Consider the following 18,870-nt stretch of genomic DNA (forward strand, 5'->3'; position numbering starts at 1 on the left):
CAAAAAGTGCAATAGCCTAATCTGCTAGAAATAAAAACATGAACCAGCTTTTCTGAGCCTAATTGAGATTTTTTTTTTTTAAAAATCTATTGTAATATTATATTAGATTAGATTTAGATCACCATCTAAGATTACGCCCACATTTCTGACATCCTTACAAGGTTTTATTGACAGGGGAATTAACAGTGAATGTATCAGGTGCCTCAACACCTAGAGGCCTATTCCTTCCAAAGATTGGCGATGAGATGAGCTGCAACATTCTATAAACCAGCAACTTGCTGCAACATTCTAAAACCTTGCAACTGCGACTAGACATATTGAATGCTTTGCGACGGCTTGGAACAACGTGCAACATCTAATTCACACCACTGCAACTCCTTTCTTGTAAATCGTAAATCAGGTTTCATCGAACCGGCAACCCTTCGGCTCCAAGCCCGAAGCCCTAACCAGTAGGCCACGACTGCTTGTAATGGTTTTGTCTCGTTGCGAATCTTTGGTGTGAATTGGACCTTTGGATCTACTAGAAAAGGGCTGAGGACCACGGGCCAAATCTGGTTGCTGCTCTGGTCAGAATTTCATTCTGTCAACTAATATCACAAACAAAGACTTGAAAACGAGGTTTTGAGGATGCAGACGCTCAAGGCGTTATTTTACTTAAACAAATCAAAAAGCCACAGTGGGCAAACACGATAAAAGGTATTCTCTTTGCACAGAGCTTCAAGCTGAATCCACAAATAATAATCGACAACACACACCGAGAGTCCAGGGTTTAAATAGGAACTTAATTAGGATTGGAAACAGGTGGCCACTGAACAAGGCGGGAAACTAAGAAGGCAAACAAGGCGGGAAACTAAGAAGGCAAACTAAAATTCTGGGGAGGATGAACGGATTGGTTCTGCATATGCTGGCTGGGCAGGAAGCCGGACTGGAGTAGCTGCAGGGACTGGAGCCGGAACAGAGGGCTTCACCTATGACTGTACACCTGTACATGGCTCATGGCCCATGGCTCTTGGTCTCATCAGCAACAATGATGAAACGGCCTACAGGGAGGAGGCCCAGCACCTTACATCTTGGTGCACTGACAACAACCTGGCCCCCATTTTCATCAACGAGACTGAGGTGGAGCATGTCACCTCTCTGAGGACCTCTCTTGGACCCTTAACACCTCTACTACTGATCAAGAAGGCTCACCAGCATCTTTTCTTTCTGAGGAGACTAAAAAAGGTCTACCCATTTCCCCAGATCCTAGTGAACTTCTACCACTGCACCATCGAGAGCATCCTCACCAACTCACAGTCTGTGTCACATTGTGTCAATTGAACTGCATATATTTTTGTTGAATGATAATAGTGATGAAGACAATCATTTATATATTTGCCTCTAAAATTTTTCATTGTGTTGGTGTGAAGGGAAAATCCGAATCTAAACTTGAGTCTCGACTGTTTTAAGTTGGTTACATTATTGGAGCTTGCAGGGAACAGACATGTCATACCCAGCATCATTTCTGCCTATTGAGCGCATTGCTGGGAGTTGTGTAGTTAACACACCCACTGTTTAAGCAAGACCAAAGAAAAGGCCACAGTCATGCCACCATGCACAATGCACTCCCCCTGCTACCCTGATTTGTATTTGTATAGCTCCCCTAAAATTAGGAGGAGGGGGTTCATGGGGGGACGTATACAGTCATAAACCTGTCAAAGTTTGTCAAAGTCAGGACCTGGCTTGAACCGAAGTACATCCAATAGTGTTGGATCCAAAACACTACATAACAGCCTTCCAGATTTTGACAAAAAACTACTCCATCCAGGACCAAAGAAAGTGTTTGCTAGCCTTCACCACCAATACTGGATTCTGTGTGGCAGACAAGCAGTGCCCAAACACCAGTATGCTTGTACTGGGTGAAAAAGTTGGAAGAGAAAGCCTACAATCATAGGATGTCAGATCTACGTCCTTGTTGCCTTCGTTTATATAAGCCACCCTTCTGGTCGACAGGGATTGACTGCTTTGATGAAGGTGGGTCGCCATTCTAAGAAGAGGTAGGGTACCCTTTTTAAATGCCTCGCCACTCATTGTAATTGTGTAAGTTGAATACTGACAGCTTTCTTCTATCCTTCCATCGCTTTGTGGCTCACCGTGGTTGCCCCTATGAAGTCATTTCTGATCAGAGAACCAACTTCATGGGGAGGCAGGGGAACTGGAAGAAGCCTTCTCAGACCTCAGTCCAGCTTTGCAGGTGGCAGCAGTGAAGACTGCCCTAAGAATGTCCTTGGGGGGTCAGACTGTGATGGAAGGGATTCTAAGAAAAGTTCTGATGGAAATCCTGAACTCCAAGCCTCTCCTATGTGTCTTCGGAGTTGGCTAATGCTGATCCCGTCACCCCAGATCTTCTCCTTAGAGGGCGGTGGGAAGCAACCTTACCCCAGGTCAAGTACACTCACTCCGAGTTACTTTCCAACAGACACTGGCATCATAGTCAGATTCTTGCAGACCAATTCTGGTTCAGCTTCATCTAAAATTACCTCCCTACCCTCCAGACCCGACAGACAAGGCAACGGGACGCTCCTAGCCTGAATCACTCATCAGTGGTGATGGTGGTTGATTAGAAGCTTCCACAAGCATTTTGGCCAGTGGGAAAAATACAGAACCTCAAACCCAGTAAGGATGGACAGACTGCCGAAGTCCTGATTAAGGGAAGGACCCACAGTACCCTCCAGAATTATTGGCACCTCTGCTAAAGTTGACAAAAAGCCCGTATAAAAAATTATCTGTTGATGATTTATTGTAATCATTAATTGTAATCAACTACTTATTTAACTTGTCAATGTCCATCAAATCTTCAGTGAATAATAACTCCACTCCTGTGTGGGGCTCCAGTGTGACCTACACACACCATTACATCTGTCACAACGATAAAGGATTAGCCTCGCCAACACGGTGCCAACAAGTTGCCAGCAGATTATTATACATTCTAAAAACATCCTCCTTACCATCCTTGTAATGTTAACTTAATATTGGTGATGCCTTACAAAATGTGGCTGGGTTAAATTAAGCCTCTGGCTTCAAATCCATTTCCTATTCATTCTTTAAACAAGAACGGAAGCTGAGCGTATTCAGTACACACTGCTCACACGCATAGACAAGCTTGCACGTCTGGTGTAGCCAATAGAAGCTTAGTGCTGCAGCATGTTTTTGTGTTTCTGCGGTCATTCCGTGTATTGTTTAAGGACTGAAAAAGGATTACTTCAGCTCACAGGCTTTTTCTCCTCTGAACTGCCTGGTGTGGCTATAGCGCTGAAAGTCTTGCATGCCGTGAAAAAGGGCTAAGCATTACCTGGCAAAAACCAGGTAGGTAAGGTGGTGTTGGTGATTGGTGATGCTATTGAAATGTTAAAATAGATTATCCACCGAAATAAAAACTTTTAACAGCTTTTTTTAAACTCTGTATTTTGTTCAATTGTTCAACTCAATTTAGTTAACCTAAATTATTCATTGTACAAAAATATTTTTTTTTGTTTAAAACATGTTTTAGTAGTGTTGGCATAGGCCTATTGATATTGAAGTGTTTTGAATTATTGAAGAATCAGATGTCAAAGTGTTTATGTAGACCTGACCTGTGTGTCTGTAATACAGTTTCTTAATATATAAAGGCTTGTATGATATTGATCATCCATGTAAAAAACACATATTATTTATGAGGAATACCCTCGCTAAGAGGGGTAAGGGTCTGTTTGTTTCAAATGAATAGCCCTCCATCTGATTTTGGGTCCTTCAGGTAGCCCTCATTCCCAAAAAGGTGGGAGACCCCTGATCCAGACAGTTTTTTTACAGCATACTTAATCATTTTTACAGCATACTTAATAATGCAGTGGGCTTTTTATAATGATTCATTACTGTGGGGAGTGACATTTGACAGTGCAACACTGTGGGACTATTTGATACTTCTCATCACATTCAAAATTACAATGTAGTCCTACTGTGGTCTGTTTCAGGTCTGTGATCTTGGCGCTGTTGCTACGATACCGTGACCGAACCTCCATTGTGACAACAGAGTTTGAGCAGCGCTGCCGTGTGATACTTACAGTGCTCTGGGTGGCTGTGACACTACTTATTGCAGTTTATGTGCCAGACATGAGTGAGGTCATCAGTGTCATCGGAGGAATCAGTGCTTTTTTCATCTTCATCTTCCCCGGTGAGACACCATATACACACATATCTCACAAAAGAATTGGTCTAGTTACACGAGTACACCAGTCTAGTTAAATGTGTATTAAAGAGTAAGTGACTTAGATTTGTCACTAAATTTACACAAAATATTTCTTAGAAATGAACATGGAACAGCTGATTTTATTTTTACAAGACCTAAGGGGCGAATTCTCCCGTGTGTGTAAGGGTGTGTAAGCCGAAAAAAGTGTGTAACTAAGCGCTTTTCAGCCTGCGCGAATCCTCCCCTCTGTCATTTACTCACAATAGAGACAGTTACGCGTTTTAGAAAGAGCAACCCCAAAATATGCCCGTTTACACAGAACGTTACAAATTAACATTACAATATCAAATTCGGTGTTTAATATGCTGATACGGCTTTAAAGTGTATATGTCAGGTTGAAAAACATTTTTGACAAATGAAGGGACATGAAGCAAGATAGTAGTGAGTAGTGATTTTTCTTGAAAAATCAACTTTAAATACAATAGAACAATATTTACAGTTATTTTTATAACTGAATTTATGAACATTCCAGGAAACATTCCAGACACAATGATGACCTCATAAGAGGGAGTCCAGCAAAGTTGGTCAATTAAAACACATGTGATAAGGGATCATACAGTAGGTTATTTTACACTGATGAGGCCAAAAACATGACTTAATTCCAGTATGTCATGCTAGAGTCTACTACCTGCCTGACATAAAAATATCCTGATAATTTTTTTCTTTACTGGCAACCATTATTGATCTTAAAATGTGATGAAGAGGATATGGGTAAGTAGCAATGCTTGAAAATGCCAGTTGTGTCACTTGCCATCACATAGCCTAAACTAAGTAGAATCAGTAACTCCTTAGTCTGTCTGTGTTCAGCCAACCATATATGCTTCCTGCTTTAGAGACCTGACTATAAAACCATCAGTGTATATGGGTTACCACACATTTGCTCTTTATATATCCATCTGCTTATCAACTAATGTTAGCTATAGACAGACTATTACTTTGTTACTTACTTAACTTGTTGTATATGAAAGTCTATGTGATGGAAAATGACACAACTGACATTTTGAAGCCATGATACATACTAATAGTGATCCGATCCTACTCACACCCCTAATCAATTTCTCACTGATGGCCATGAGTTACCTAAATTTTGTAGCCTATTTGTCCTTTCTTTCCACTGGTATATCATAGAGGACATTTTTGGCCCCCCTGCTTTTCATACACTGACAACTTCAGGTCATCTTGGGAGAACAGCTACTTGGTGAAGTTTTCAGGCGACTCAGCCCTGTTGTCTCTTCTCCAGGGCAACCAATCTGACCACAACAGAGCCCTTACGGAATTTGTCAGATGGTGTAATGAGAGCTTCCTTTAGACTTTAGGAAGCACAGTGAGGAACTAGTCTAATACACAATGAAGATGTTCAAATAGTCCAAACATATAACTATATACAGTGGGCAGTGCTTCGACTTGGCCAGCTTCACTCGCGGTCCGCGCGTGGGATCACGCGGTATCACGCGACTTTAATTTGTATTTTTCCAGTGAGACGCTGCAACAACCCAAACAACCGGTAGATGGCTCAAGTGAGCAGGGTGTCTCGTAAAAAGAAATGGAGCCTGGAAAACCCTACACAGACTTCACTACAGACTTTAGCAGACTGGTTTAGAAATAATGTAATAGCCAGAAATATGCCTGCCCTGCCCTAATAAAGAAATATTTGGTTAACTGTGAGTGAATCCCGTTTGCAGCCGTAGAGACGCAGGACAAATTAAACATTCTGGTTTTCTCTGAGTGCAACGATGATAGACAGACATCATTTGGACAAAATATAGAGTATTAACCTCCGTTGCTCAGCCAAATGCCTTCCTGTTACATCCTGTTATCACGGAGTTACAGGCGATAAACGATTTTTGATGGTCACAAGTTTACTTCATTAGGGACTGTTCGTTATTTATTTAAGGGGCTACCGGAGGAGTTTTGGGAGCATTAGTCCAAAAAGACGTGACCCTCCCTCGCCAGCAATACATTTTTCTATGACCCTCCAAAGTGATTATGAAAAAATCACTGTCAACTTTTTCCGGGTTTATCGCCTACTGTATTTTAACGTTTTCACATATTTGGCCATAAGCCGTTTATCATAGGCTATCACGAAACCAAACTACAAAGGTGAACACTTTAACAGGGGGAATTAATTGGGCATGAATCATGCTGAACGCTATTTCGCTACCTTAGAATAATAAGGTTCTATCTGCGTTTTGAGTAGGTACAACCGGACGATTGAAAGCGAGGGGACTTAATGAAACATTCCGGTTTTCTCCGAGTGCAACGATGATAGACAGTCATCATTTGGACAAAACATGGAGCATATTAACCTCCGTTGCTCAGCCAAATGCCTTCCTGTTACGTCCTGGTATCACGGAGTTACAAGCGATAAACGATTTTTGATGGTCACAAGTTTACTTCATTAGCGGTTTTGGATTATTAAAGAGTGTTTTTCATTTAAAGGTTTGACTTCGTGCTTATTCAGTAGAGCATTTAGTGTTTGTTTGTAATGGATGCAACCGCGAGAGGCTATGCGTTTGACAATGAGTTGTTAACAGAACCAAGACATATAGCCCAGCAGCAATCTAGGGACTGATCGTTATTTATTGAAGGGGCCACCGGAGGAATTTTGAGTGCTTCAGTTTGAAGTTGCATGACCCTCTCTTGCCTGCTAGAAATTGTTCAATGACCCTCCGACGGAATTGTTAAAAAATACATGACCCTCCCCTGCCAATTGTCTTCCGCCCGCGCCACAGCCACACACTTTGTGATAACGTTCTTAAATCAATCTTTCCCGTGAGCTTGCATGCTACCAGTCCTTCCTTTTCAAATGTGTTGCGCCTGTTTGCACAATTTCACAAATAATCATATGTGATTAATAGTATGACAAATAATTCCTGTGCACGGGGACCGAAACAATGCATGCCAACTTTTTCCGTGTTTATCACGTATTTTAACTTTACCCGCTGTCTTGCCGTTTTAATGTTTTCCCGTAGAATATCCCATATTTTAATACTCTCAAAACAGCCCTGCCATCGGGCCTGTCTCTGTGTTGCCCTGTTGCTACCCCTTGCCCTTCCAACGAAACAGATGTCTTCAAATCATCGTTTTCCTTGCTTGAAGGCGAACTTGGAGTGATGTTAACCTATTTAAGTTTAACGGCGCGATTGTCGTGGAGAGCACGATTCATTGGGCTTGCATGTTCGGCCTTATGTCTCACGCGCACCTGAGGCTACTCAGCTGCAAGAGAAATAATTTCCCCTGTTTGTATGTTCACTGCAGGTTGGCCTACCATAACTTACCAACTCTGCACTGTAGACTGGCTATTTATATTTTTCTGTGAAATAAGCAAATGTATTTGTTCAGCTTTATGAAGCAGAATTACGATAGGGTAATTTGGAACATAATACATTTGACAAAGGACAGATGAATGTTGCTAGTGACAAAATATTAACTTTCAGTGTTTTACGATGTTTTTGTCATGGGGAAGTGTTTTTCCCCATGCATTTATTCTAGGTTACTGTCAGTGACTGCCGTGAGAGAAGCATTGGGCATACCGTGCCGTGCCGTCCACAGCTCTTCAGTTCTGACAAAGCCAAAATTACTCCTTTTGAAACAATGAGTGCAGGAAGCGCGTTTGTATGGTTATATTGCTTGACGGGGGTCCCAAGCAGCTTTCAGCCATAAGGCTACTTTGAGAACATTTCAATTCACCCGACACTAATATTCAAAATGTTGAAAACTATTTCGGCATAGCCTATAAAGCAGTTTAATTAAATGGAATGTTAGTTGTAAACAAACGAGCTACTTGGTGAGGCTTGGCCTCACAGATGCGCTCGTGCCTTAGATGGCAGGAAAAATCTTCACAATAGGCCTATTAACTAACCACCCGATTCACGTTGGCTGGGGGGAAGGGGGGCCATCAGACAATTGTGCCCAGTTAATCCGGCCCTTCCCCCAAAAAATCACACCTTCCCACCTCTGACAGCTTAAAAGAAGTCAAGAGGACTCCTTACTCACAGACCTATTCACAAACCTGCGTTTTTGAAATTCTATGCAGCTACAGGAGCTTCCAATCGCGAGGAAGCAATTTTGCATTGTAGGCATAACTAACATGCAATAACGCCGCCAACAACAACCAAAACTAGGCTAATCATTGTCAACATGTAAATTAAATGTAACATTAGTGTGAATCAAATTAAAATGTTCTCTTTTGCAAACGTAGGCATAGTAACAGAATAATTTAATAATGTTACAAAGATACTACATCAATCCGTATGTTTCATTGGGCTACTAGGCTATTTGTTTTGCCTTGATTCATTTAGGCTAGGCCTTTTTATTCAGGGGCCTTATTCACAAAGAATTTTAAGGCTGAAAGTAGCTCCTAACTGGCGAATTTAGGAGCAACTCCTAAAAATAATGGGCGTGTCACTCCTAACTTTAGGACTCCTAATTTTTTCACAAAAAGTAATTCACGAAGCATTTTAGACCTAAAAGTAGCACCTAAGTCTGGGACAGCTTAAGTCGAGAGGACTCCTAACTCACTAAGACCTATTCATAAACAGCTTTTTTGTGGCATTTTACGTTGCGATGTTTTGAAATAGCCTATGCACAACAGGAGCTTCCAATCGCAAGGGAACAATTTTGCATTCATAAAAGGGATGCAATAACGCCACCAACAACAACCAAAACTACTCATTGTTAACATGTAAATGAAATGTAACGTTTCATTGTGAATCAAATTAAAATGTTCTCCTCTTTGCAAACGTAGCCTAGGGATATGGTGACAGATTCATTTAATAATGTTGCAAAGGTAGGCTACTGCCTACTGTCAATCCATAGGCCTATGTTTCATTAGGCTACTAAGATATTTGTTTTGCCTTACTCTTTATTCATTTAGGCTAGGCCTTTTTATTCAGTTATTAATCATCTTCCGTCCTTCGCGACTACTTAGCGCCGCGATTCTCCGACCTGTCACCTGTCAGTCATCATCGGAAGAGAGGTGTTTGGAATTCCAGCGTTACAATCGTCAGCCAATCAAGGTGGTCACTTCAGTCAAGCTCGTGCATGAGTAATGGCGTCATCCATAGCCACGAAGACTCACTCCTAGTTTAGGAGTTGTCTGAAAGGCTTTGTGAATAACTTTTAAGAGAAAACTCCAATCTAAAATCTTTAAGTGCGATTTAGGAGTAGCCTACTCCTAGTAGTAAGATAAAAGCCTTTGTGAATAGCCTACGGCCCCAGTTATTCATCATCTTCCGTCCTTGTGTAGCGACGATTCTGAGACCTGTCACTCATCATCGTGAAGGGAGGTGTTTGGAATCATGCCAGCGTTACAATCATCAGCCAATCAGCCAATCAAGGTGGTCACGCTTGCCCATTTACCCAAATTAATGGTCGAATATTACTGATGATCATTGTTATTTAAGAACATGCAGTGTCGTGAGGGTACCAAAAACATCTTGCTCGTAAAAAGCATCATAACGCACATTCTGGCGGGTCTGTTATTTACTGTAGGCGCGCAAACCACATGCCTTTATTTTGGGCAAGCCTGCATTCATTCATTCATTCAACCTTTATTTATTCTCGAGGGTCATTGAGGGAAGCCCTCATTTTCAATGAAGCCGAAATTACAGAAGCGAAGCAAAAGCTCCACAAACAAGACAACATTCGAGGCCTTCTGTTGAAGAATTTTATATAAAGCCTGCGCTGACAGTAATCCTCCTGCCCCTGATAGGCCTACCACAGCTGTGGATAGTGTGGAATGTTCAAGTAATAACACAATCCAATGTGTGTCTCAATTGTCCCCGCTGACCACCTCACACATTTCTCTAGATTTTGCAACGAACTTACATGACACAATGCCATAAAATATGCCAGTTTTAGGACACAGAATAATGTTTGTAATGATACCAGGTAGGCCAGGTATTGTCGAAGGTGCATGGTTAAGTGAAATTCTTACTTTGGAAAACAAACATTTGCCGATATCATCGCCGATCATCAGAATATTGCAACAGATTCTGTGTTCTGGACTGTAGGTAACTTGTTAAGCCAGTGGTTCTCAAACTTTTATTTCATTCCCCACTTTGATCAAGGGGCATGACTGATGATAGTGGAGATAACGTGTTATCGAGGCTTTTGCAAGTCAGCATCTTCGACGGTAGTCTATTAAAAATATAAGTTTTCTATGTCCCAAACGGAGAGCCATACTTTATTGTTTTTAACGATCTCTATGCTACTCACAAAAATGTAGGCATGGGGACATGATGAAGTAGGTTATCCAACTGTCGCGGTGTGAAAATTATTGTGATTACGAGCCAGTGGTTTTCAAACATTATGCGTGACTCGGACATCTAACTAACTGCAACAGGCTCATATCGTCCCTCGCGATTCGCAAAATGAGGACCAGTGTTTTGTCAAATTGCAAATAGCTATTCGTTTTAACGATTTTTTTTTTATGATAGTAGCCTATACAAAAAGCACTTCATACTATCTTAATCTTGGAATATGGGGAGGGAAGTGGAAGCGTCTGCAGTCAGCCAAATATGAATGTAATTCTGCGGCATAAAGCAGATGTAATTGTTTATTGTACAGAAAAATAAAAATGACATGTCAAGCAGTCAATTGACTACATTGCAGTCAAGAAGTAGGGCAAATTAATTTCTGAAACCAAAACGTGGGTCATAGTTGTCTAAGCCTCTATTGGCGTAGCCTGTTAAAAAAACGCCGCCAGATAGTATTAAATCGGCAACAACATTGTTTTCTGCAGAAGCCTACCCAAGGCTACAGATTAATTCTGAACAGTTATTTCTCTACTGGCTCAATTATCACACCACTGTTTTGATTTTGCGTAGTTCGTTAACCCCAACACTGACAATAATGTAGACAGCAAATTTCGATTTCGATTTTCGGTGTAGTCAAGCCTTAAGCCATACCCAAGTAGCCTAAATCGAGGTAATGTTTAATTATGCATGATTTATTTTGTTATTGAATTCGTAGGCTGGGATTACTCTCGGCAACAATTATGTAAGGGACGGCAGGCATAGCGATGTACAGTGGCAGAGCGACGCACAGTGGCTGAAAGTGGTACTAAAGCTTCACGCAGCTTCACGCCGCGTAATGCGCGAATGAAGTGGTCATTTGAAAGCGATGCCCACTGTAGGCACAGCGTTTGACCCCCAACTGAAATTTAGTGAGAACACTGATCAGTGGTGGAATGTAACGAAGTACAAATACTTCGTTACTGTACTTAAGTACATTTTCCACGTATTTGTACTTTACTTAAGTAAAATTTATAGTGCATACTTTTGACTTTTACTTCGTTACATTTTACAGCAATTATCTGTACTTTTACTCCGCTACATTTCTACAACACCATCGTTCCTTTTTACGATACAGTTTATGATCATTTTTTTTTTTCTCTCTGACAAACACGTTTCTTTTACCGGGGTTGCTACCAAAGATTCTGGGCCGCCACGTGCATTCTTAGAAACATAAGCTTCTAGTCTAGACCAGGCAAAGCGTGAGCTTGTAGCCATCTGCATTCGGTAGGCTATATTCACCAGACCCATGGCTACACTGTACATGCAACTGTGTTCTGTGCCTTTCTCTGTCTGTTATCTGCAGCGTTAGGGCCTCCTCTCCGATGAGATTGCCATCCGCGGATCAGCGAAGTTACAGGCTATGCCCATGCTTCTGTCACTCGTCTGATCATTTGCGGCACAAATGAATGGTAGACTATTAATGAACCGGTGGCGGAAAAAGCGTAATATTTTCCAGATTAGGAAATATTCCTTAATTGTGTGTGATTAAATAAAGATGCATAGCCTACAATTGGGGAGTAGCGTGGCTCATTCAATGTATATGCGTCTGTAAAGTGAAACTGAACTTAATCATAAAGACACCTTTCTCAGCAACTTTTCTGTTCAATCAGCATAATTGGCATTACGATCCACCCGGCGCGTTTCCCTTGTCTACCCGTTAAACTTCAGGCTCGTGTTTTGCTGAATGATATTACTCAGCAGATCACCCTAGTAGATAACCAGAATTACAGTCTCTAGAATTGTAGGTCAGAATGTAAACTGGGCCACAGATGGTAAAGCAAAATTGCATTAACTTAAAACTATCTAGTCGAAAGTATAACCTAAAACTAGCTTAATTAAAATGCCACAGCCCATACTGATTTTTCCTTTTAGAATATAGATATTAAGAGAATAAATCATTATGCAAATACTTTTTACTTTTAATACTTAAAGTACATTTTAAAAGCAGGTACTTTTTACTTTTACTTAAGTAGGGTTGTCATTGTGGTACTTTTACTTTTACTAAAGTAAATATTTCTCTGTGTATTTGTACTTTTACTTAAGTACTGAGGTTCAGTACTTCCTCCACCACTGACACTGATAGCATTATTAAGCGAGCAAACCAAAGAATATACTCAGTATAAGTATATATACTCTTTTGATCCCGTGAGGGAAATTTGGTCTCTGCATTTATCCCAATCCGTGAATTAGTGAAACACACTTGGCACACAGTCAACACACAGTGAGGTGAAGCACACACTAATCCCGGCGAAGTGAGCTGCCTGCATCAACAGCGGCGCTCGGGGAGCAGTGAGGGGTTAGGTGCCTTGCTCAAGGGCACTTCAGCCGTTGCTACTGGTTACAAGTCCGAAGTGCTAACAAGTAGGCCCTGGCTGCAAGTCCGAAGTGCTAACAAGTAGGCCCTGGCTGCCCCATCTAGCTCCAGTACTGCAGGATAACGTCAAACAGAAGCAACTTGCACTTCGCACTTGCTCTGACTGGGTCACGAGCTTTGAGTATGTGCACGAAGGGGTGGTGGGGGGGGGGGGGGCGGGGTCGGTATAGTACGACCTTTTGATTGACGAACTTACTGTCCAATGATTCTAGGAGGTCTTAAAAATAATTGGATGGAGTTTTTCCACTTTCCCACATCTCTTTGCACATCCATTTCTCTGACCTCTTTCCATCATTTGTTTTTCCAGGTCTGTGTTTGATCTTCACCATGCAGACAGAGCCACTGTCTTACAGAACTAGGTTGGTAAAATCTTCTGCTTTGGGTGGGTTGGGGGTAGTTTATATATTGTAGACTATGTGAACAATGAAGGAGGTGTCATACAAAATTGAAATGAGCAATAATAATAACAATAATCATGATTCATATTTTTTGACAGGGGGCTGTTAACAATATGGGGAGTCATTACAGTGGTTGTTGGTGTGTTCATCTTTGGTCAGAGTACAACCATTGCTGTCATGGAATTGTTGCACAAATTCTGATCCCCTCATCTTACCGCCAATACATCTCAGAATTCCCAAGTTACCTTGTATAATGTGGTTTGCTTTGATATTAAACTGCATTTTGCATGCAATTTTCCCACCACAGGGTTTATTTTATAATCACTGATTAGACTAATTACTAATTTATACTTCCTAGGCAAACAAACTTCTTTTAGCTCTCTTCAAGTTATGATGAAGCGTTCACCAGGTTATTTTCAGCAGTTAGGTTACACATTTTTTTTTTAGCTCTGCATTAAAACGAAGCTGGGACTTCGTAAACAAAACATTGTTACAGAAATGGTATACATTTTCGGAGATATTACCTAACATGCAAATATTTTACTCATAAATCCATGTTTTATCTGTAAGATCCATGTTTCATTGTTCATGCTATGTGAGGTTAGCTATTTTTAAGAATTATATAGCACAAAATTGCAGAAACACAAATGTGCAAGTAAGTAATGTATAGAACGCCGGTCATTATTGGGAAGATAAGTCCCATCAGGGCGAACCGGTCTTGCTTCGGCATTCTGTACATTATCCCGCTTATTATACGGCTACTTGCCAAACTAAAAAAATAAACTCCATATGATATGTCTCTTTCCATTTACTTGTTACCGTTTCGTGGCTTTTGTTGACAAACAAATAGTTTGGAACACACACTGAACTTGAATCAAACATTCTTTAGAACACAGCTGATCAACCATCTGCTTTCACTTTTAAATGAAGTTTCATTGCAAAAAGTGACCAGACTGCTTGTGGAATGATATGAAAGACGTAAATCAGAAGCACAAAACCTGTTTACATTGACAGCAGTTATTGTATGTTTCAACGGCAATTACATAAGTGATAATGTATAGAACGCCGGTCATTATCAGAAAATACATTATCCCGCTTATTACACGGCTTCTTGCCAAAACTAAACAATAAACTCCCCATGATATGACTCTTTAGCCTACATAGCCTATTTGTTACTGTTTCATCGTGGCTTTTGCTGAGAAACAAATAGTTTGCAACAACACGCTGAACTTGAATCCAACATTCTTTAGAACACAGCTGATCAACCGTCTGCTTTCACTTTTGGATGAACTCCAGTACTTGCGGAGTGATATGAAAGACGTGGATTAGAAACACAAAACCCATTTTCCTTGACAACAGTCTGTTATACTTAGCAACGGTCTGTTATTGAGAAATATCAGACCACCGAACGTTGGGAAGGCCCATTCAAGTTAATGGAGCATTCTGCAGCATTATGAAGAGCCGTGTAATAAATTAATATATGTTACCGAACATTGGGAAATCCTATTCAAGTCAATGGAGTGTTCTACTAATATTGTGAAGAGCCGTATAATAAGCAGTTATAATGTGCAGTTAAGGGTTGGAAAAGAGAAGGAAAGTTAAAATCAGTCCAATTTTAGCACATCACAGTTTTATAGTAATACACAACATATCAGAGTAATATACAAGAACATAACAATTCTGATTCTGCAACGGTACAACGGTTTAGGGAACATGTGTAAGCCAAATATTCTTTAGTGTTGCTTTAAAGCAACACTAAAGAATATTTGCTCTCAGGGTCCTCCTACAGTTGAGAAGCGCAATAATAAACAAACTAAATATCTGTCTTTTGCAACAAAGTATGACCATAACTCCGAAACAATAGAGAGGGAATGCACCAACAGCAGTCTGTAGAAATAGATCTCAGAATTCCTGTAGCATAGCAGCTCTTTTCCATTTTGATTTTGGAGGGGGGGGGGGGGGGGGGGCAGTGTTCCTACCCAATCACCAAACTTTCTATGGCTGTTTTACAAGCGATGAGACCTGGTATTAAGAGTTTATGTGCCATCAAAATGATTTTGGGAACTCTTTAGGGGGCCTTTGATACATACAGTGCATAAGGAAAGTATTCATAGTGCTTCACTTTTTCCACATTTTGTTATGTTTCAGACTCATCTTAAAATGGATTCAATTATTTATTTTTTTCTCAGGACAAACATCAGTGCAGCTCGGTGCCTGGTTTCTTCCATTGGGAATTGTGGCCAAATAGTTTGGTCTTTGTTTTGTCCTTCTTTACGCTTCTCTCATCTTCTCAAAGGAACTCTAGATCTCAATCATAGTGGCCATTGGGTCCTTGGTTACCACAACCCTGTCTCCCAGGTCTACAGACAATTCTCTCGACCTTGTGGCTTGGTTTTCACTCTGACATACACCATCAACTGTGAGACCTTATATAAAGAGATGTGTGCCACTCCTAATAATGTCCAGTGAATTAATTTAGGCACAGGTGGACTCCAATCAAGTTGTAGAAGCATGTCAAGGACCATTAATAGAAGTAGGATGCACCAGAGCTCAATGGCAAGGGTCATAACAAAAGGTGTGAATACTTATGTAAATTAAATATTTCAGTCTTTTATTTTTTTTTTACAAAACACTCCAAACGCTTGCTTTTTTGTGGGGTGTGAGTCTGAAACATAACAAAATGTGGAAAAAAGTGAAGTGCTGTGAATACTTTCCGTATGCACCGTAGCTAATATATGTGTCTGTTAGTGCTCAATAATGTCTCTATTTAACGTAATTACCCATGTATTAGGTCTTTATTCAATCATTTTCTATTGTCACTGAATATGTGATTTTTCTTTGCAAATCCTTGAAAAAAGAAACTTGGGCTGTATTTAAAGATGGACCGTATAAATCAAGATATAGGTGGGGCGCGAACTGACGTGAAACAGGAGTTTTTTTATTTAATTCTTTATCTGTAGCCTGGGCCCAGGTAGCACCCGATGCGCAATGGACGCACTGTGTTATTCACAGGGAAGCGCTTGTGTCAAGGCAGCTTAGTTAGTCCCGACCTACATGAGATTTTGGATGTTGTTGTGAGGGTGGTGAATTTCATCAAAACCCGCCCTTCAAAAGCGCGTCTATTCTCCCGCACTTTATTGAAGAGATGGTAGTTGACCAAAAGGCTGTACTGTTTCACAGCGAGGCAAGGTGGCTTTCGAGGTAAAAGTGCTGTCGTGTTTGAGCTCCTCGTGTCGCCTCTTCTTGGAGGAAGAGCGATGTTTGAATCTGCAAGCACGTTCACTAATGAACATTTCTTGTGAAGCTGGCCTATCTTAGCGATATATTTGAAATATCTTAGCGATACATTTGAGTTAAATGTCCAGTTACAAGGCAAAGACAAGCACCTACCTCACCTAGCAAATAAGATTACTGCATTCACCAAAACACTTAAGTATGGGACAGGCATACTCGATCGCGACAGTATTATGCCTTTGAGATTTCTGGAGCTGAAATCGCTGAAACGTCTGATTGGGAGCTACTCTTGTGATCCCATGTATTAAACAGTAGGCCTACATCACATCCCTGCAAAGTTTATTTCAAAAATATTTCCCAACCAGCAGTGCTCAGTATGACTGGATTATGGATCCATTTAATGCAGCATGTTGGTATTTCATTGAATATATTGTACAATGCTGTAAAATGGCCTATGCTTCCTAATATGTTGCTGGAAAACAGAAATATGTGTGTTATGTATTTATTTATTATTATATCTGCAGCACCAGCTGATTTTAACTCTGTTGAAGAGGATATATTTAGAACTTGTCATTATTTCAATAAATTTGACTATTTTAAGCTTGACCTACCACTTTCTTAGAGCGATGAGGGACAGGTGGGGCTCGAGAAGGCCCTCTTGATCAAAGTGGGGAATGAAAGAAAAAGTTTGAGAACCACTGCCTTAGATCAAGACCCACTTATTAATGATCTATTAAGTAAGAATAATAAATTGATCAATAAAGACCTAATTAATGTGCAGTGATGCATACAGACCTTGTTGAGCACTAATACATATGCACATTAATGACCTAAGCAACATCAACTTCATACTTCAAACAACCACATAAAATAAAGGCATGAATCATAAACATTGGTATACAAGGGTTAGATGCATGATGTCCTGTGTTAAGCTTTTTCTATTGTTCTATTGTCTAATGTATCATTTTACATGTATTGTATCTATTATACATTTATTTATAATATTTATTATGTATTTATTTCAAATGCCTTTTGTAGTGTATTGCTTTGTTGTGTTTATTTATTGGACCCATATGTGTATAGATGTGTAATAATGTCTTGTTACTAAATGAGGATAATAAAAACATTCTATTTGTTGATCCAAGAAAAAAATCTTAAAATCCAGGAATCAAAATCCAGGGTCAAGCTAGAAATGGCATATCTTGGTGCTGTGTTTTAAATGACATATATAATAATCTAGATCAGTGTTTCTTAACCACTGGGCCAGGGCCCATTATAGTGGGTTGCACAGCGCCACCTAGTAGGCCAGGAAATGTTTTAGTACAATATTAATTTAATGAAAATTATATGTTTTAGAGTTACCATGTTAAGGCCATGTCTACACATAGCCAGTTTTTGTGAAAACGGTAAAGTTTTTTTTATATAGTTTTGGCCTTGTTTCCACATGACCACAGCGTTTTAGCTGACAAAAAACTATATTTTTTGAAAACAGGCTCTAGGGTGGGAGTTTTTTGAAAATCCAGGTTTGCTTAGAGCGAAAAAAAAAAGCCTTCTGCAGCATATTGCAGTGCTTAAAATGTTAAAATATTCCTTCCTTACGCCTTCCATACCACCGCATTGCACAGCACTTCAAGGACTCCTGTAGCCTCGCGGTTTAGATGATCTGATCAACAAATCTTTAGGCCTTTTGAAGCCAACATTAGGAGACTTTTAATGTTAACCAAACAACAGATGTAGTTTAAGCATGAAGTAAGAACAAATAATCTAATCCATATGCTGTTATATCCAAATCATGCTGTTTCCCAACCAAGAATAAGCATGGACATTTTAGGCTATGGGAATCCATGTTTTGCAATTAGGCTACTAGCACGCTGCTCCCCTGTTCGGCAGTTCTTGAGCAGAAGAGAATAGTCTATCAGCGATTTGCAGGCAGTCCTTGTTTAGCTTACTGCTGGTAGACTAATAGCCCAGAGAGTGTTATATAGGCTACTTTTAGTCATATAAAGTAGGCCTAATAAGTCTGCATCCATATTTAAACAGTTTACATGCACACTGGGAGAGAGCACGCACAAAGATGTGCAGATCAGTGTGTGTCACCTTGCCAAAAATAAGCTATCACTTTGAATCCAGCAAAATGGGTCTTTGTGTGATGTTTGTAGCCTAGAATTTAGTCAATTTCTTACCATTCCCTGCCTCAACTAAACAATAGTCTGTCACATATTAAACTTGAAATATTCTGTAGAATGCAGTCTCAATAAAGTCAAATGTCGGTCCAGTGACTGATGGTTTGTTTTTCACCTT

The 18,870-nt window shown here is 40.2% G+C and overlaps 1 protein-coding gene across 1 annotated transcript in view; it reads left to right on the forward strand.

Annotated features, from left to right (window-relative positions):
• The window catches only part of slc38a8b (solute carrier family 38 member 8b), a 56,402-nt gene extending 42,272 nt beyond the window's left edge, over positions 1-14,130 (forward strand). The window contains exons 8-10 of the mRNA XM_048262884.1: positions 3,990-4,189; positions 13,245-13,296; positions 13,434-14,130. Coding sequence (XP_048118841.1) covers positions 3,990-4,189; positions 13,245-13,296; positions 13,434-13,536 — 355 coding nt within the window. The 3' untranslated portion in view covers positions 13,537-14,130. The remainder of the gene's footprint in view (positions 1-3,989; positions 4,190-13,244; positions 13,297-13,433) is intronic.
• The last annotated feature ends 4,740 nt before the right edge of the window (positions 14,131-18,870 follow it).

Source organism: Alosa alosa, chromosome 14 (genome assembly GCF_017589495.1).
Source record: "Alosa alosa isolate M-15738 ecotype Scorff River chromosome 14, AALO_Geno_1.1, whole genome shotgun sequence".
Taxonomy (NCBI): domain Eukaryota; kingdom Metazoa; phylum Chordata; class Actinopteri; order Clupeiformes; family Clupeidae; genus Alosa; species Alosa alosa.